The sequence below is a fragment of the Seriola lalandi genome, unplaced genomic scaffold (assembly GCF_002814215.2).
Source record: "Seriola lalandi dorsalis isolate HSWRI2012SDOR001 ecotype SW California unplaced genomic scaffold, Sedor1 jcf7180002053559, whole genome shotgun sequence".
Taxonomy (NCBI): domain Eukaryota; kingdom Metazoa; phylum Chordata; class Actinopteri; order Carangiformes; family Carangidae; genus Seriola; species Seriola lalandi.
In genome coordinates, this window is record NW_019524112.1 from 163,460 (window position 1) to 182,336 (window position 18,877).

Below are 18,877 nucleotides of genomic sequence, written 5' to 3' on the forward strand. Positions count from 1 at the left end.
GGCGGCGGCGGCGGCGTGCTCTCTCTGTCCTGTCAGTCACTGTGCCAGTGGAGATGGGCTCCGTTAACTGAACACCTGCTAAAACAATCCGAGGTGAGTCGACTCCTCGTTTTGCTTTGGTGTTTCTCACCAGCACATGTGGGTTTCTTCGGGGTTGTCTCGCATTCACACCGGCTGGTTCCTGCCTGGAGCAAAGTAAGCTGCACCTGGTCATTTTGTCTGTGGTGCTGTTCTTGTGTCTGTCTCTTTTATTTATTTATTTGGGCTCCTTCATTTTTTTATTTTATTTGAATGCATCCTGGCTTTTATTTCATCTTTATGACAATGTCTGGTATTAACAGCTTGTCAAAAGAAATTTTAGAATCAATTAAAATGACAGCGTTTGTAATGCAATCCATTTTATCTTGTCAATTTGTGTAATGACCTATTGTTGGCGGTGGGGGCGCTGTTGGGCGTAGTTTCGCTACCCTTACATAGAACTGCGACAGATAGAACTGATATGATCTATAAAATCTGTTTGACATCAATTTATTTAATGAATCGTGGAAAGTAATTATGTACATTCACTCAAGTACTGTACTTAATTAAAAATATAATCATACTTTACTGAAGTAGGTACATTTTTTCCTATTTGTACTTCTGCCCCATGAATGAATCATATTCTTTACTCCAGTAGCCTACATTTATCTGACAGCTACAGTCGCTAGTTACTTTTCATATCAAGATTTCACTTACAGAACATATCATTAGTCTATAAAATAAGATGCTTTGTTATGGGTTATACAACAAATAACCGTGCTGTATGAAGTTGTTCGTATTTGCCCCACTCCAATGCTAGTCCGTCTGATGGGTACTTTTTCTTGGGATACTTAAAGTACATTTGCTGTACTTCTTCTGCGCTTTAACTTAAATAAATCTTCAAATGCAAGACTTTTCCTTGTAACTAAGTATTTTTAAATAATGGCATTGCTACTTTTATCTAAGTAATCTAAATACTTTATCCATCAGTGTGTACTGCATAGGTATGGTTACTGTAAGAACTTGTGGAAATGGAAGTATTTTTTTAGGTATGAACAATCAGTGAATTGATAAATATGTATAAAACAGAAAATCCCCACCAGATGTACTCGGCCGGTAGTGTTCAAGATAATTCCATAAATGTTGTAATCTTTGGAATTACTATTAAGTTACACAACTGTTCACGCAAGCACTGCTTTTTTACCAAACTCTACTCTACTACACTCTATGTATTTTTTAGTGCACTACATTTATTACTATTTAGTTACTGGTTACATTGCAAATTGAGATTTGAAAAACCTATGAGCATATAAAATACATCCACTCACAGTAAATAAAATATGTAATATTAGCTCCACTGCGATCAACATTAAAATGTTTCTTACATATATGCATCAGTAATAACAATAATCCAATAATATAATTAAGGCTGCTACAATCAATTATTTTCATTATTGATTAATCTGACAATTTTTTTTTTCGATTAATCATTTAGTCTAGGAAACCTCAAAAAATTGTTAAAAATCAAATATTCAGTTAAAAATGATGTACGGCAAAGAAAAGTGTCAAATCTTCTCAGAGGCTGAAATCTGCAAATAATTGGCATTTTTTCAAATTTTTTGCTCGACTAAAACGACTGAAACTATAAATCTGTTATCAAAGTAGCCTACTTGCTAATCTGTTCATCAATTAAGGTTTCAGCTCTAAATATAATATAGCTAAAGTGAGTAGGATACTTTCATTTTCATATGTTAAGTATGAGGTACATGTACTTTATTTAAAGGCTGCAACTAATGATTATTTTCGTTATTGACTATCTTGCCAATTATTTTTTATCAATTAATCGTTAAGTCTACAAAAACATTGTCAAAATTTCGCTGAGCTGATGGTGACGTCTTCAAAAAACCCAAATATTCAGCTTACAGTAATATGATAAAGAAAAACTGCAAATCTTTTGAAAGGCTTAAATCTTTTGTTCGACTGACACTACTGAAGCTATTAATCCATTACCAAAGTAGTTGCTGATTATTTTTCTGTCGACTGATCGATTAATCGACTAAATGTTTCAGCTTTAAATGTACATGCGAAGTGAATACATACATTTTGCTCATAATATTCATGCACTTTTATGAAAGTACATTTTGAATGCAGTTCTGTCCGTACATTGTGGTATTGCTAATTTAACTTAAGTAAAAAAAAAAAAAAAAAATCAAAATACTTCTTTCACTATTCCTAAGCTAAGTTAGTGACACTGTGTGTAGCTTCTATCCATTGGGGATCTATAAACGTGCTACACACCGCACAGCGTCGGCGCGCACGCACGTATTCTCTCGCTCCGTATTATTGAAACCAGCCACCATGGGGAGTTAAGGGCAAGACGACGGGTTATTTTCGTTAATATTTAATATTAGAAAGCTATCCATATGCTGCGTTTTGGAGCTAACAGTTCGTGCCAGTATCCCCAATGCAGCGGATTACGGGGAACGGGCTTTCAGAGACGGTAGGACGGACACTTTTGTGGAAAACACGGGACGTTAACGCACCTAGCTAAGCTAGCCAGTTAGCAAGCTAACCAAAACTAGCTGGCACTGCAGCCAGCAGAGTGGAAAACGTGCCCTCGCTTTCTTGTTTTGTTTGATCTTAAATCGGCTGATTTGTCGGAGTTAATCAGTTGGAAAGTTGGCGTTGCTTCTGTACGAGTTTGCTTCGCACGAATAAATGTACAAAGTACGCCTGTGTGGAAGTGTTTTGCATGCAGGCCCGTCTTGTGTGGTTGTAGAGTTTGTTTCTGTACCCATCCCCCACCGTCTTTGCAGGCCAAGATGAATGAGATTCTCACTTTAAAGCACTGGCATTGGTGGTGGCATTGCTACAAGGCTAGCTAGCTGTCTTAGCTTGTTAACAAATGTTGATTATATAGAATATTTTTGCTTAACTACACGAAGTGTGAGCTTTGTTTTGACAGCTTCTGGCGCTGGTTTGGGACTCTTAAACTGACGACAAAAACTTACTGCTGAAATTCAGTTTGAACATTCACGTACACAGCATTAAATTGTTGGTCAGTCTGGAGTCTCAGTTGGTATTTGCAAGTAGATGCCGGTAGTAATGATATTTGGTTCTAAAATCATATGTGATAGTCAGCTTACATGCTAAGTTAACATTCACTCGCATTATTTTCAGTTTTGTGATAAGATTCTCCTCATTGTCAACCACACTTATGTCCTGTCCTATTTAGTTTCATGTTGTTCATGTTTTGCTCATCTCATTTTCTTGCTTAGTGGTACATATGTATGTGTGTGTGAGTGTGAGAATGAATAATTGATCTGACACAGTTTAGTAGGTGAGAGATGAGTCAGTCAGTTTCATCATATTAGTAATAATGTTTATTTCCTTTGAGCTAACACCCACTGCTGCAACTAACCGCTTTTCTTGTTTCCATCACAGGGTGAATCGTTTGCCAGCAGAATCATTGCTCGAGGCGAAGATCTGACCGCTGCCTTGTGCAATCAAAGACATGAGTGTTGTCAGAGAATTACATGGGATTGGGTACAGGGGTGGTGGTGGGGTTGTGGCCTCTCTGAGCGGCCCTACCCACTTCACTGAGGATGCCCCGCGACCCCCGGTTCCTGGTGAGGAGGGGTCTGATGTGGACCCCCCAGTCCAGTCAACGAACACCCGTCCAAACACCCTTTCCCAAACCCTCGGCTATCCCCTGTCATCCTCACTATCTAAAATGGGGGATCCATCAAGTTACACACCCTCCTCATCGTCTGCGACTCCGCGTCGCCCTGATCTGGACTTGGGGTATGAACCTGAGGGCTCGGCTTCACCAACTCCACCTTACCTGAAGTGGGCTGAGTCACTTCACTCTCTCCTAGACGACCAGGAAGGAATCCAGCTGTTCCGAAACTTCCTGTGCCAGGAAGGGTGTGCAGACCTTCTGGACTTCTGGTTTGCCTGCTCGGGGTTCAGGAAGACGAGCCAAGAGAAGAGGGCAAAGCTGGCCAAGGCCATCTACAGGAAGTACATTGTAGACGGAAGTGGGATTGTCTCCAGGCAGATCAAAGCAGCCACCAAGAGCTTCATCAGAGACTGTGTGGGAAGGCCACATCCAGACCCTGCAATGTTTGAACAGGTATTCAAGACACTGATTTCATGCTTGTAAAGATTCCTTACCAGAGAGGTGCATGTTGGATTACACAGACCAGTGCAGGATATTATAGATTTCTCACTGGCTGTATTCTGTTCATCTCAGTTCTATAATATTGTTAGGTTCAGCCATGCTGAAATGTAAGCTGTTACGGTATCATCCTGAGCAAAGCAGTGGGCTGGCAGGACACAGCAACTGAAACTGAATTATGCCTGTTTGCAAGTTCATATATGACACCTAAAAAGTATTACGATTGGCTTTGATGGCAGCTGTCTTTGTCTGCAGCCTGATGCTGAGAACTTCACCTTTTTTTCTCTCACAGCTTTAATTACCTTTCCCCAGTGCACATTTGTAGGCCAAGTGTTATTGTTTAAATGCCCATAGATCCATCATAGTCCAGTTGTATGACAGTGTTTACTTCTACATTTGAGGAATTTGACAGCCACGTCTGCTTCCATCTCAGCTGGTGTCGCCGTCTTTGAAAAGGCCAGGATTTGTGGAGAGTATATTAGTTGAAGAACATACCAAATACAATTTCATCATAGTATAGGTTGTATGTTCGTGTATGCATTAATTTTTTTAGTTGTTGCAGCCTTCAAGCTTGTGAAAGACCTTTCAGCAACATTCAGCACTGCTCCACTGAAGAGATTTGTTTAGGTTCATGATCTGTGGTCCTGGTACTAAAACCTAGATTCCTGCAGTCAAAATGCAGTTGTAGCACCCGAGTACCCCTAAAGGTTTCTGGGTTCTCAGTCATGTTCCTGTGGTCATAAAGGGTTGTGACATCCTTGCAGTAGAATTTAAATAGTATTCTATAATATGTCTCAAAAAAAGGTGCTGCTCTTGTTCTATAAATGTCTCTGTCGAAGCACAGATTCATGTTTTCTTGTGTTTTTCTGCTTTAGCAAGTTAACCACAACAAAGGAGTTCAGTTTTAGTTTCAGGTTTCTTGCTCACCTACCTGTACCCTCTTTCACCCCTGATCTTTTTGATTCTCTGTATTCATTGCTCTCTTGATATGACGTAGGTCTACTGTTCTGACCACATATAGTATATTAGACTCCTATCACAGGTCTTGTTAGCAGAAATGTGTCCGACTGCAGTGCCTTACACAACTCCTTTTTAAAGAACAAAATTACACAGAATGATATTACATAATTACCATAAAGAACCAAATTATTTTCTCTGCAGCCAACCTTCCCTCGTGATCTTTTTTGCTTTCTTTTCTAAATGCTGTTTATTTTTTTTGTTTTTTTTTGTTTTTACAAGATTCTAGCGGTCAGTTAAATTTTGTTTTACTGTCAATACATTAAATTTCTTTCCCTAATTAAAAGACCATCAGACTTGCCGTCAAACCTAGTCAGGAGAAGGGTTGTGAAAGCACATCGAGTAACGCACGTTGACCCTTTCAGATAGAATGCCAGTGCGGGTTTAACACACTTCTCTGCGTCAGTATGCTCTGGGTATTAAACTAGCTGCGTAGTCGGTTACATAAATGCAGGTTTACCTCGGTTGACTGTGTTGGTCTGTAATTGGTAACAGTTTGCTATAGTGATTATTGTGGCTTGTGTTTACACTTACATGTAAAAGCTAAGCAGTGCAGCAATTGTGTTCAGTCAAGAGCAAGTGAAGAGCCAGGAGCTGGGTCACAACCTTTAACGCCATTAGTCTTTGCTTCAGTTTGAACAGTGTGTTCCATTGATGAGATTGTGCACTAATTGTGTTATTAGAAATGATGTGAAGTGATTGTTACATATTTAGGCAGCATTATGTGACCATTGTTTGTGTTTTCCAGGCCCAGACAGAGATCCAGGCCATGATGGAGGAGAACACATACCCTTTGTTCCTTAAGTCAGACCTGTACCTGGAGTACACACGGACAGGAGGAGAGAGCCCCAAACCTAACCCCAGTGATCAGAGTCCTTCATCGGGGCCAGCCAAGCCTGTGCCTGGGTACTTACCCACACTCGCTGAGGATGAGGAGTGGAGGTGAGACGAGCTTGAGACTTTGCATCACATCACTAACGTCATTGATCGCACTTTTCTGACTTGCTCAGGGCAAACACTGACAAAAACATTCTCATAACTAGTGAAATAATTAAATTAATGCCTGTGATGATCTTAGGTGTGGGGGAGGAGGAGTGAGGGAGGTGGAGGAAGAAAAAGATGTGGAGGAGTGTGGAGACACACCAGCTGGTAGGCTGACTCACAGCCTGCTGATGCAGACAGCACCGCAGAGAGCCACGTCCAGCAGGAGGAGGCAGGACAGCAGGGAGTACAGGTGTGTGTGTGTGTGTGTGTGTGTGGGAGTGAGTGTCAAGGTTCTTGCACTCATAAAAATGACTGTGATGTTATTTCCTGTAACACTGAACATTTTTTCATTACTATTGGAACATTTCAGCAGTCGTTTAAGCAATATTGGTAATGATACCAATATTTGTCCTTTCAACACAATACCATGTGTAGTGTATACCCGAGACCTTTACCTGTTTTATTGTAATAGTTCATATTGGTGCCAATTGTCTTAGGTTTTAAAAACTCTTCTTTTTAAACACACTTCCAAATCTGCTCATATCCATTGCTTTTTCATTTGTTTGGCTTTTCCTTTACGTCATATATCAAACAGAACAAAAATATGTGAGTACATTTCATCATAGGAAAAGTCTGTTGATTCCTCGCTTTAACCCTTTTTCTTGTTGCACCTATTTTGAAGCTAGATTGTTGTTTTCTTAATAAAATAGAATTTCAATGAGAAATTTATTATTGGAATATTTATTACAAATAATTATATTGTCTTAATTAAGTCTTGAAACATGTCCTTGTCAAAAATTCATGAATGCGAGCTCACCTCATTAAAATCTTCTCCACACAACCCCAGACCATGGAGGGAGCCGGTCAACCCATACTACGCGAACATGGGATATGCTCGCGCTCCAGCCACCAGTGCCAATGACAGTGAGCAGCAGAGCATGTCGAGTGATGCAGACACACTGTCGCTGACCGACAGCAGTGTGTAAGTACACACAGATCTACCCACATTCATTGCACATATTCATTACTTGATTCACTCCTTTTACAATTCAGTTACTGGATGTTAATGTGCTTAATAACCATAGTGCGCCTCAGTATTAATTAATGAGCTGTCAAGATCTGTGTTTGATGGTTGTTTATCTGTGTGTGCAGAGATGGTATTCCTCCATACAGATATCGGAAGCAGCATCGTAAAGAGATGCATGAAAGTGCCAAAGCCAATGGACGTGTGCCCCTACCTCATATACCTGTGAGTTAAACAGACACTGTTCATTTTAATAAATAGCTGCAAGAGGGTTACCTTGTCACACAGTTGTTATATTGATATTAACATAACGAGATAAACAAACATTTCTGAGCTTTCACAGTATTTTTTCTTTATTGGAATGAGTACATCTATGTTTATGTCTGAAATGTTTTAGCAACATGTTGATTTTCAAATTTGGCTCATAAATTTGAGCAGCAGATGTGTGCAGAAATCTATGGCTTCTAATTTTTGTTGATGTGTCTATATGCAGCGCACGTACCGCATGCCAAAGGACATCCACGTAGAGCCTGAGAGGTTTGCAGCAGAGCTCATCAGCAGGCTGGAGACGGTTCTCAGAGAGAGAGAGGCTCAGGAAAGACTCGAAGAGAGGCTGAAGAGAGTACGACTGGTGAGTGTAAAACTGTGTATGTGCTTCTCATGATGTGGTGGGATTTTGATACTGAGAGTGAAGCTGGAATTCATTGCAGTTGTTCACACAGTTGTTGATGTTGTTGTTGCCTCGGAAATACTTGGTGAATTATGAGTGAAAGTCACATTGAGAACTTGGACAGTTTATCTCCTTAGTAATGAGGAACTGTGCGTTATGGTTGGCAAATCGGCTCGCAGTGAGTTCAGCAGCCGTGCAGGAGAGACACTCAATGCTGCACTAGGATTTTATAACCGAACTGTGGCCAGGATGTACACTTTATATTGCTCTGCCTGTGGAAATCTGATGTTTTCACATCACAGTTGAAAATCAAAAACAGGTGTATTGCAAAAGCAGAAACTGTGATATAAATATCCTCCAAAAGTCTAATATTCAACGAAAACTAGCAACTTCAGATCCAGGTACAGCCCTAATTGTAAAAGATAATTAAATTATGTTTTACCTTATTACTGTTGGTTTACCAGAATGATCTTAATCATGTACATCATTTAAAAAAATGTCTTCTGTATTCTTGCTGTTCTGCTAGTAGATATTTTCTGGCTGAACACACTCAGAAGCTGTGAACACTAAAACTAAATGGGGTGATGGATCGGCCAGTGGGACTTTGTTAAATTTGTACTTAATGTTCCAAATGTTATATCCACATAGTAAGTTGCGTATGCAGCCTAATAATAATTTCTGTCAAAATAATATGTGCTGCAGTGTTTGTTGTTTTTTCATTTATTTTCTTTTTTAATAACATAAAGTTAGAATTACAGACAGAATCTGCAGCCAGATTTAAGCATAGGCTGTTAAACTGTCACAAGGATGTTTAATGATGTCTCCTTATTTTTGATAAGAAAATGTCAAATATATTGCATTATTTGTCTGAAATTTACCAGCGCATGCATGTTTGGAAAGGGGATTTTTCTCAGTCCTCATCTTTGTGTGTTCATTCTGCTTCAAATAATGTTCATGTCCATTTAGAAATAAAATATTTGTCTGTTATTCCCAACAGGAAGAAGAGGGGGACGATGCTGACATCTCCATGACAACCTCCATGTCTTCTCATAGCATACCACTCCCCCTCCCCTCATCGTTTCCACCTCTCTATGGCGCCCGTTATTCAGAGACCACTGCTAACACGGCAACAGTGACCACTTATGGTGGCCTGGTTGCCATGGAGGATTCCCACGACGACGACCCAGAATCTATCTTGGATGAACATGTATCGCGCGTGATGAAAACACCGGGCTGCCAGTCGCCAGGGGCCACCAACAGCACCTTAGGAGGAGGAGGGGGTCGACACACTCCTCCCAAATCGTCACGCTCACCTGACGGGGGGATCGGACCGCCCCATTACCCGCCACACCGAGGGGGAGGTCACAGTCTGCCTGCTGCTGGGGTCAAAGGTAAGAGGCTGTGGAGGGGAAGGAGAGAGAATAAACCCCCAAACACTCTGGCAGTGTACGATGACCTTTGTTATATTCTGTGTAAAGTAACCTGACGTATCAGTGGTGTCTATATTAATGTTCTTCACCGACTTTTCCACCTTGACTCCCTCTTGTCTGGTAATAGCACATGATATTCTTTGATTGTGGCCTGTGTATGTGGGATGGACTCATAATAAAGTCCAGTGCCTCTGTTGTTTGTAATGATGAAACATGTCGCACAGTGCAATAGTGTGGCTCTTTAATGTGTTTTTAATAGTTTTTGAGCAACAGTGGAAATCTTTGACACAGGGAAAAGATGCATCAGGCTTTGGACACGCGCTCATTTAATTGTTTTGGCCTTTTAATGTAGTGTTGACTATGAGAAAAGTAGAAATGGCTTTATAAAGATAATATTAAAAACATTTCATGGTGAGCTGCTGTCGGAGAGATTGGCTTCTCAGGTGTGGAAATAACGTGTGCAGCGTGTGCTGTGGGCGTCAAATGAAGCTGCAGCAGCAGTGTGTGTTGTACTTGAGTCTAGGATCTATTGAAGAGAGTCTAATAGCTCACTAATGGATCTCACCCTGATGTCTGTGTCAGGTATCCATCACCACAAGCAGCTGTACCACCACAGAGGACGAGAGGGACAGGAGGAGGCGGGCTCTAGGTCTCAGCCCAACTTCCTGTGGAACGGAGACCCGGCCGGCCAGTACGCAGGGAGAAGTCGTAACTATGCTGATGGGGCTGGAGCCAGCACGATTGAGGGGATGGGTTACAGGTAAGCTGGTGTGGTTATATGTGCCGATCTTTATTAGTTCTTCAGCAAACTGTATGTGCTGTCTTTTACTCAGATGACCTAAGTTTGTTCGTGTTACCTGTTCGTTCTGCAGTAGCAAAGGCAGCACGCTATCACGCCGAGGTTGCAAGAAGACTGCGGAGACATCAGGCAAAGGTGAGGAGAGTGGGCGTGGTCTGGAGACCCAGGTGCCAATGGAGGATCTGGAGAGAAACCAGAAGATCCTGCAGTGGATGATGGAAGGAGATAGACAAAGGAAAAGCTCCCATGGGTGAGTAATATAAAGATTTAATTTTTTATGATAAATTATATTTAGAATCTAAGTTAATATTTGGTATATTTTCTTAATAATGTTACTTTATTTATGGTGTGATCATTTTACCAGTTAAAAATGATCTGTATAATATCCGTCCACATACGATTTACAAATGAAGATCAATTAAACCTTTTGATAATTTTGGCCTCTTACAGGCATGTAAACACAAGACTGGAATATTATTATGCCATTTCATTTGTAGTGGTGTTTGTGTCTACCTGATACAATATATTGTAAATACAATACAAGTCCAATATTCACTCTCCTTTTATCTCTGTAGGAGTCTCTCAACTCCTGCAGGAAATATCTGGTTCTTTATCTGCTAAATTTTCAGCTCGCTAGTCGCTGCCTTCTAGAGTTTTTTTTTTTCCTGAAAAAAATGGGGGAAATGAGAGCACTTCGAGTGAAAACTGAAAGAGTAAAGAGCTTAAAAGAAGCTATGTAGCTCTGTGGAGTTGAAGTGAACTGCAGAGTCGCAAATTGTGCATATCTTTTTCAAGTTAGGATTGCTATAAGAAGCCATCGCTAGTCTCTCCACCAAATGTCACAAAAGAATGCATGCACGCTCATATCACACCTCCATGTGTTCCTGCCAAAAAATACATTTTTAGCTCTGTCTTATCATGCGGATAATATTTGTGCACAGTGCCTTGTCCAACTGTTATCAGTTGCTTTTCCTCAAGAAGGCAGGATTGAGTGGAATCATATTAATGTAGCTGTGTAAAAAAATTACTCTAAATGCTTTGGTTCTTTAGTTATTTTAGGAGCTGTAAATCAGCATGAGTCTCAGTGAGTACAATACATTAGTCTGTATATTTTTAGTCAAATCCCCTGACATTCATCCTCTCTCTCCTTCCCTGTTGTTTTTCCAGCGGCAGCACCAGTAGCTCCAGGAGGACGGGAACCAACAGCGAGTCACCGCGTCCAACTTCAGTGGAGCGGCCTGGAGCTGTGCATCCTTGGGTCTCTGCCCAGCTGCGTAACAACCCCTCTTCGGTGTCCGCCGCCATCCCCGGCTCATCGTCCGCCCAGGTCCAACCCTCGCACCCTTTCATCCAGGACCCAGCTATGCCCCCCAACCCGGCTCCCAACCCCCTCACCCAGCTGGAGGAGGCTAGGAGGAGGCTGGAGGAGGAGAGGAGGAGGAATGCACTACAGCAGGCCAAGCAGAGGTGAGATGTCAGGTCAATTTTATGTATGTAGCATAAAATTATTATTTTCCGCAGTGGCCTGTGCTTGTGGCTATTTTGTGGATGTGTTCTTATTTGAGTGTTTTGACATGGATTTGTTCTCTTTAAGGCATAAGTCTGGAAAGCGCCAAGTGTGTGAGAACATGACGGTCGCTTACTACTTTTGTGGAGAGCCAATCCCATACAGAACATCAGTCAAAGGCCGTGTGGTGACTTTGGGCCAGTTCAAGGAGCTGCTTACCAAAAAGGGCCACTACAGGTGAGAACATCTGATGCTGATCTGATATATTTGAAGATTATTAGAATTATTATATTACAGAAATGTCAACAGAAAAAGCTGCCGTTAACTTCTGTGCGGCTCCACTCTTCACCTGCAAGCAACTAACTACATTTAAGTGTCATAATTTAATTTCTAAGTGCATTGACAGTAAAACAAGTACAAATATGATTGTATTTACTCAGAGTAAATCTTAATTAAACATAGTATATAAGGGCTGAACGATATGCAAAAAGTTGGAGTGGTCATTTTGGATTTCATTTTCATTGAGAAAAAAAAATTTTTTTTTTTTTTTTATTTTTTTTCCCCTTACATCTGGAGAATATGATTTATAGGCAGGGGCATCTCATAGTATGACATTGCTTTTTGCAATTTTTCAAAAAAGTTGCAGCCATATTGTGATTTCCATAACATATTGATTAATTGTTCAGCCCTATAATATATATGGAGAATATAAGTAAACATGGCAAAATATCAGCATATCAGTAATAATATTTAACTGCAGAAATAGAATTTGCCACCTGCAGTACAATTTAGAGGAACCTATTATTTGATTGTTTGGATCACTGTTTGGCACTTACACAACTGTAGTTGAGAACTAATGACTGTCTTTTGTTTGCAGGTTCTACTTCAAGAAGGTGAGCGATGAGTTTGACTGTGGTGTGGTGTTTGAGGAAGTTCGCGACGATGACGCCATCTTGCCTATCTTCGAGGAGAAGATCATCGGGAAGGTGGAGAAGGTTGACTGAAATTTGGGAACAGGAAGACGAAACAGATTTGCAAACAAAAGAGTTACATCATTTGGAAAAGAGGAGATTGGAAGAGAACATTGGGGTTGGATGGAAATTCAGCTAAGGAAATGAAAGAAAGAAAGTAGAAAGATGGAAGGAGCGACGTGTGACAGAGGGGAGATTGCGCTGCATGGTAGAAGCTCAAGTATTAAGGAGGTGGTTATTTTTTATGGAATATCTGGATATCTGCATCAGCGCCTGGATCAAACCCACATCAAGCGAAGAAGCTTGGCCAGATGAAACAGGAGCGGAGGAAAGGAACATAAATTATTTCACCTGTCTTGTCTCCACTGTGGATATTCAAGGAGGGCTGTTAAAATCTGATGTCTGACCAGTCTTCCACTTCCACTGCGATGGATGGAAAAGGGTGAGGGGACTGCTGGTAGGAGAGAGGATAAAGTAGTCTTCCACTTCTGCTTTGGAGGCGTCTGTCCTCCGCAGACCATTACGATGCTGCTACATTACCACGGAAACTCTTCAATCGGTGCTCGGGACAGTAAAGAACGCAGTTTTGTTCCATTCGGGAGTCTCGCTGCCTTTTGCTGTCTCTGTTCCTCATCAGCTGGTGACAAGGGGAGAGGACAGAGGATTTTTGGGGAGTGGAACTTTTTCGCCTGCTTCTCCTCTCACTGACTTCATAGCCTCAATACAGAGAAACTTTCTCACCCTTGATTCCTAGATGTCATGTAGTGATCTCTCACATCAACATGTTCAGACAACAGTTCTCTACATAACTTGTTTACCAAAGCTACATATTTTTGATAAGACAAGTATCCTAGCTACTTGTTTTCATTTTATTTGAATTGTGTATGTACAAGGCAGGTACTATTACTTACTAATGCAGCCTAATTTCGTCATATCTCAACTTAATTTTGTATTATTGTGTATGTTTTGAAGCTAGCTCATTAGTCATGTCAGGGCAGCCGTTCTCTTTGTTTCTTTCCTCTGAACCACATCCATGCACCTCAGTTCTGTACTGTTTACCTTTTGAGTGTGCAGTTCTGTTCTCCTGCGCGATAGATTTTGAACATAGGATAACTTCTTCTTTTTTTTTTTTTTTCCATCCTCAAAAATCCTCATGAAACAGGGGAGTGCACACTAAAGGTGCGCCGTCTTTGACCACAGTATCTGTTGTTTTCAAACAGGTCACACTGTCCTGTCATGTATCTTCTAACTTTACTGCTATATCGAGAGCCTGTGTACATAACTCCGAGCTCAGTCTAGGTGCCTGCCTGCCTGGCCAGTGCCATTACTATCTAGAATGCTTATTCTGAAGCGCGTTGGTGAGTGTGAAAGCCCATGTCGGTCTTTGTATGTCTGAACTCAGCCAAAGAGCATATCGTACGTCCCGTATGCCTACATGCATGTGTCTGTGCAGTCCAAGTCTACGAGTATCAAATGTGCTTTTTTCATCATGAGCAGAAGGGAATCTCCTCTTCCTCTTGCAGATTCCCACACCTCAAACATCGTAGCTTAACTTTGAGTTTAAAATCTGGAGCTTATTTTAAAGGAATAGTTTGACCATTTGAGAAATGCGCTTATTTGTTTCCTTGCTGAGAGTTGGGTGAGAAAATAGATACTTCTTTCATGTCTGTACGGCAGATATGAAGCCTACAGCAAGCAGTTGGTTTGTTTAACGTTTGTACGGGTTAAACAAACTAGGGCTGCAACTACTGATTATTTTTATCATTTATTTAATCTGCCTATTATTTTCTTAACTAATCAGTCTATAAAATGTTACCCCAGCACACTCTCCTAAAGTTTGAGACCATATCTATAAATTGCTGACCAACATTTTAAAAATGAAAAATATTTGGTTTTTTATCACTTAAGAGAAAAGAAGCAGCAAATTCTCACAATTAATTAATAATCTGATACTAGAGAGTGTTGGGTATTGATTGATTCAGGTCTAAAACTAACTAGATGATACATTTTAATTGAGTTTTAAAAGTGCAGGTAGGTGTTACCTTTGAATAGAGCTGGGTTTCCCTCTGTTTGTAGTCTTTATGCTAAACTAAGCTAAGCTAACTGGCTGTTGGCTGCAGTTTCTTATCTAATGTACACACATGGGATTGGTATTGGATCTTCTCATTTAACTCTCCATAAAGAAAGCAAAAAAGATAATTTCCAAAGATGTCGAACTCTTCTATCATGCTTTTAACATCACTGGAGTACAGCAATGAGGCCTCAGTGCCAGAGTATCATAAAATCATGAATATGAAACACAGTGTACACTGCACTGATGACACACCAGCTATGTAAGCTGAATGTAATCTGACTTTTTAAATCTTCTACCCGCTATATCCTCAAAGGAAACCCCTTCATTTGTCATGTCATTATGCCAGAGTCTACCTTCAGTGCTGATCTCCAACACTTGGTCTGACTGTGTGTTTTGTGTTTTCTATGCTGGTAGTTAACTGAATGTGTTCATCAAACAAAGGCGTCCGAGAGAAGGTCTTGCAGGAATGTTGAGTACAATTTGTCCTGGGTTTCCGCCCAGTAAGGGAAACATAGGATCATAAAACATTTGTCCTTACTTCAACACATTTTGCCTTCAATATAAAATTTTAAATTTAGATATGTATTTGTTTATAAAAAAAAAAATGTAATTTTAATAATCACCAAGCATGTTCTTTATAAGGAATGTTTTCCTGACGAGTTGAATTATCTATTTTGTTTTAATGTCTATGTGTAAAATGCTATGGCCCTCTGATATATTTTACCTGTTTTGCTGGAACGCCCAGGGACAGTTAAAATGACAACATTTGTTAAAGAGTTGTTTCTTGTGATTATGATTTGATGGACAAAACAAACAAGCGCGTCTGTTGTGGTGTCGATTTGTGTGAAACACAGTGCCTTTATCATGTTATCTTTCAAAATATGTTTATTGAACCAATCCATGCTTTTTTATTTTCAGTCAGTCCCGTTGTATTTTTAGCTGCAGTCATGCTTGCTCACTTCTGTTCTGATAGACTCTCTGCTGTAAATATGTACATTACCATTTCATACGTCTTCAGACCTGCACCACATGTCCATGGTGTTTCTGTTTTTCAAAGGTAAACGCCAAGATGTCACTGTGCTGGTTCCACTTGTACATTTCTTTTAAAAAGGTACTTCATAATAAAGATGTTGAATAAACCTTTCCTTGCAGTTATTTTTAAGGTAGTATTTTCAGTATTCCCCCACCTGTCTTTGTTCACTTACGTTTCTTACTCTAACATACAACAATGCACATACATTTTCATACATTCATGAGGTGAAAGGAACAACATGAACTCAGGTATTGTACTGCAGTAAATTAATGAACTGCTACTGAAAATCCCATGAAATCTTATCAATGTTTATTATGTGACAGATTCTGCCACTTACCTCACAGAAAATGCCAAATATTTATACTATTTATTTATTTACACTATTTATACAACTTAAATATGTGGAGTGGTTACACTGGTCACCTACATAAAATGACATCATCAATAATATCAAAAGGACCCCTCTTTAGAATGAGTTATTTTTAGGACCTACATAAAAGTTAAATGTAGTGTGAATTAAACTGTGTTATTGCTGTCAATGAATCCTGCTATATGTTCTCATTAGCTATCTTGTTTATTATTAGGTGAAATTGCTGTGAAAGCAACAGTTACTGAATTTTTGAACCTGAGAAGAACATATAGTGGGCAGCTAACTCGGTGCTCGGCCGGGCTGAGAGGGGGGTGAGCTGAGGCTGATGATTTTAACAAAACATTCCCAACTTAAGGTCCATGTAGAAGCCTTTTGCAGAGCTTTTACCCAAATCGCACAGTCAGTATTTTTTTCAGTCACACTGTTATCTAGAAGGACTGGACTCTCAGGATTGAATATGTTGTTTTTTCCTTTTTTCCTGAGTAACCGGGTCAAAGTGAAATACTATGTACGTTTAACCTTTTAATTTAATAGCAGTTAATTTTATAGTTGTTACAAGAAATATTCAATAACCAAGTTATATTGATAAATAAATAAGGCATTGCAGTAGTGTATTTACTCAACGATTCTTCTCATTTTTCTATGACAGTAAACACAACATGGTCAGACTAGGCAACAATTTTGAATATGTTACCTTGGGCTCCCAGGAATAATTATGGACATTTACTACTATTTTCTGGCATTTTATAGACTAAACAATAAATTGATTATTAAAGAAAATTACTGGTTAGACTTATGGTTAATGAAAGCAATTGTTGGTTGCAGCGTCACAGTGCTTCTGTGATGGAGTAATGCTACCTTGGTGCAGGTTTTCTATGTGTTTATTACTTTATACTCAGAAACAATGGAAACAGTTTGATACAATCAGATTTTACAACAAATATATGAAATATACTGTATATAAAGAAAACAGTCAAGGTTTAAAGGTAGATTTTGACACAGGGTCCCTCTACAACACCAGATGGAGGACATATCATAGCCGATATTTTACTTCAGTGATGATAGTGAATTTGCTTCAATTAATCACATGTAGATCAAAAGGATATGGAGGGAACCTGGGGCTTTGCTTGGTAAACCAGCCTTGCAGAGTAATATATATTTTCAGGAGTGATTGTACTGTTGAGTTAGTATTTTTTAAACAAAATATGTGTGACTTAAGTGTAACATCTGTTCTTCTCCTGATGTATGCATGAAAATAATTCAGAAACCGTACTTGAACGCCTCCTTGTAGATGTTCTTTTTCTTAGTTAACGCCATAGGTTAACGCTGAGGATCTTTGGTTGACGCACGACGTGAGGTCAAAGTTCAAATGTGACGTAAACACGTACGCAGACGAGCACTAGTTAGAAAGCGGAGTTGGACGAAAGATTTCGAGAGCAAGTTTTTCTTCATTTTTTTTTTTAAATTCTTTGTTTGTTAGCAGGTTTATATGACGCGGAAGCAACGCGAATAGTCTGTCTTTAATGTATAGAGAATTTATGAGCCCTGGACGGCTACACAAGCTGTTAAGTAGCTAGCCAGTGGTAAATATTAGCATGTTAGCTAGCTGAGAGTTAGCCCAGGAGTTGCCAAGCTATGGACCCGTGGAGTGCAGTCGCGGATGAAGTGGCTTTGGAGGGACTGGATGGGATAACTATTCCCACCCTGTTGATTCGACTAGAGGATAGACTGCCCAGGTTTCCCCTCAAGTTTGACGACTGCACGAAGGAGCTTATCTGGAGGTCACTTATCAGCAACACCGACCTGAAATTTTATGAGCTCCCAGAGGAGAGAGGGGATGTTGTGTTGACAGACAGGTGAGTCTGTCAACAAATGATTATCTAAACATTGAAAAATGTTTTTTAATTGCTGAGTAGAGAGGGTGTATGAGAAACTGATATTCATAAATTAACTCAGCCTTCCAGTTTATCATGGAAGGCTGAGTTCTGTCCACATGAACGAACTGAGCTGAGCTGAGCTGAACTGAAGTGTTTAGAAAGATTTATATACTTCCCTAACAAGATAATACACAGAACACACCATCAGAAAAACCAGCAGTGTGCAGGTTGACACCGTGTGCTCTTGCAGTGTTCAGTTAAAAAAAAACAATAGTATACAGATCAAAAATACCATGTGCAAATTTAAGAAAGTTTGTAGTGGGAATATCTTCACTCGAAGAAATACACCCAGTTGCCAACTAACACAATCTAATACAAACATCCTTACAAACAATCCTCCCTTCATGAATGTTATAATGTTCTGTTTTTGTTGAAACTGAAATATAGCATCTATCTGTTGTATAGCCTGCCCTCATGAATTTGAATAACGCAATGCAGCTCAACAGCACCACAAACTATATCCTCCAAAATGATTCTACAGTTGAATCTACACCTCAGGATGACAACATTATAGACTCTAAGCATATATGAAAAATATATGGTTAATGAAAAAAGGGATAGATTACACAAGCTGTTATGTTTCAGTTTTCATTTTCATTTTCATACATATATTCTGCCAGGGGTATTTCTGTTATCTCTGTTATGTTGAACTGATCATTTTGACATGTTGCATTATGAAGCTCAAAGTCAACTCTGTGTGCTTTTAGTCTGAGATTGTTCGTAATGGTTTGTGCTCTGCTCCTTTGAATGAAGGGAATTCTTACACTGGTCCTTACTCTACTTCTGTAAAGTTTGGTGACAGAGGTATATTTAAGATAATTGAGGCAAGAGAGGCTGAAATATAAAAATCCCAAATGTCTTAC

General features: G+C 39.8%; 1 protein-coding gene across 2 annotated transcripts; it reads left to right on the top strand.

Moving 5' to 3' along the window:
* The first annotated feature begins 2,359 nt into the window (after positions 1 to 2,359).
* LOC111651284 (axin-1-like) lies at positions 2,360 to 15,813 on the top strand. Of its 2 annotated transcripts, none has more exons than XM_023401249.2 (13): positions 2,360 to 2,518; positions 3,463 to 4,153; positions 5,964 to 6,157; positions 6,294 to 6,449; positions 7,047 to 7,181; positions 7,352 to 7,448; positions 7,717 to 7,854; positions 8,891 to 9,284; positions 9,906 to 10,083; positions 10,196 to 10,372; positions 11,290 to 11,589; positions 11,717 to 11,866; positions 12,507 to 15,813. In XM_023401249.2, the coding sequence occupies exons 2-13, from the start codon at positions 3,533 to 3,535 to the stop codon at positions 12,631 to 12,633; spliced, it is 2,667 nt and encodes an 888-aa protein (XP_023257017.1). In that variant the 5' UTR covers positions 2,360 to 2,518; positions 3,463 to 3,532; the 3' UTR covers positions 12,634 to 15,813. The 2 variants fall into 2 exon arrangements, with proteins under 2 accessions (XP_023257017.1, XP_087028774.1); XM_087172648.1 differs by having other exon boundaries at positions 10,199 to 10,372.
* Positions 15,814 to 18,877: the final 3,064 nt, after the last annotated feature.

What these genes read in the sequence shown, in the direction of transcription:
- LOC111651284 (XM_023401249.2), top strand. Translation starts at nt 3,533, where the DNA reads ATGAGTGTTGTCAGAGAATTACATGGGATTGGGTACAGGGGTGGTGGT. An exon ending in CAGGACAGCAGGGAGTACAG is followed by an intron (nt 6,450 to 7,046) that starts GTGTGTGTGTGT and finishes ACACAACCCCAG; the next exon opens with ACCATGGAGGGAGCCGGTCA. An exon ending in CAAAGGAAAAGCTCCCATGG is followed by an intron (nt 10,373 to 11,289) that starts GTGAGTAATATA and finishes TTGTTTTTCCAG; the next exon opens with CGGCAGCACCAGTAGCTCCA.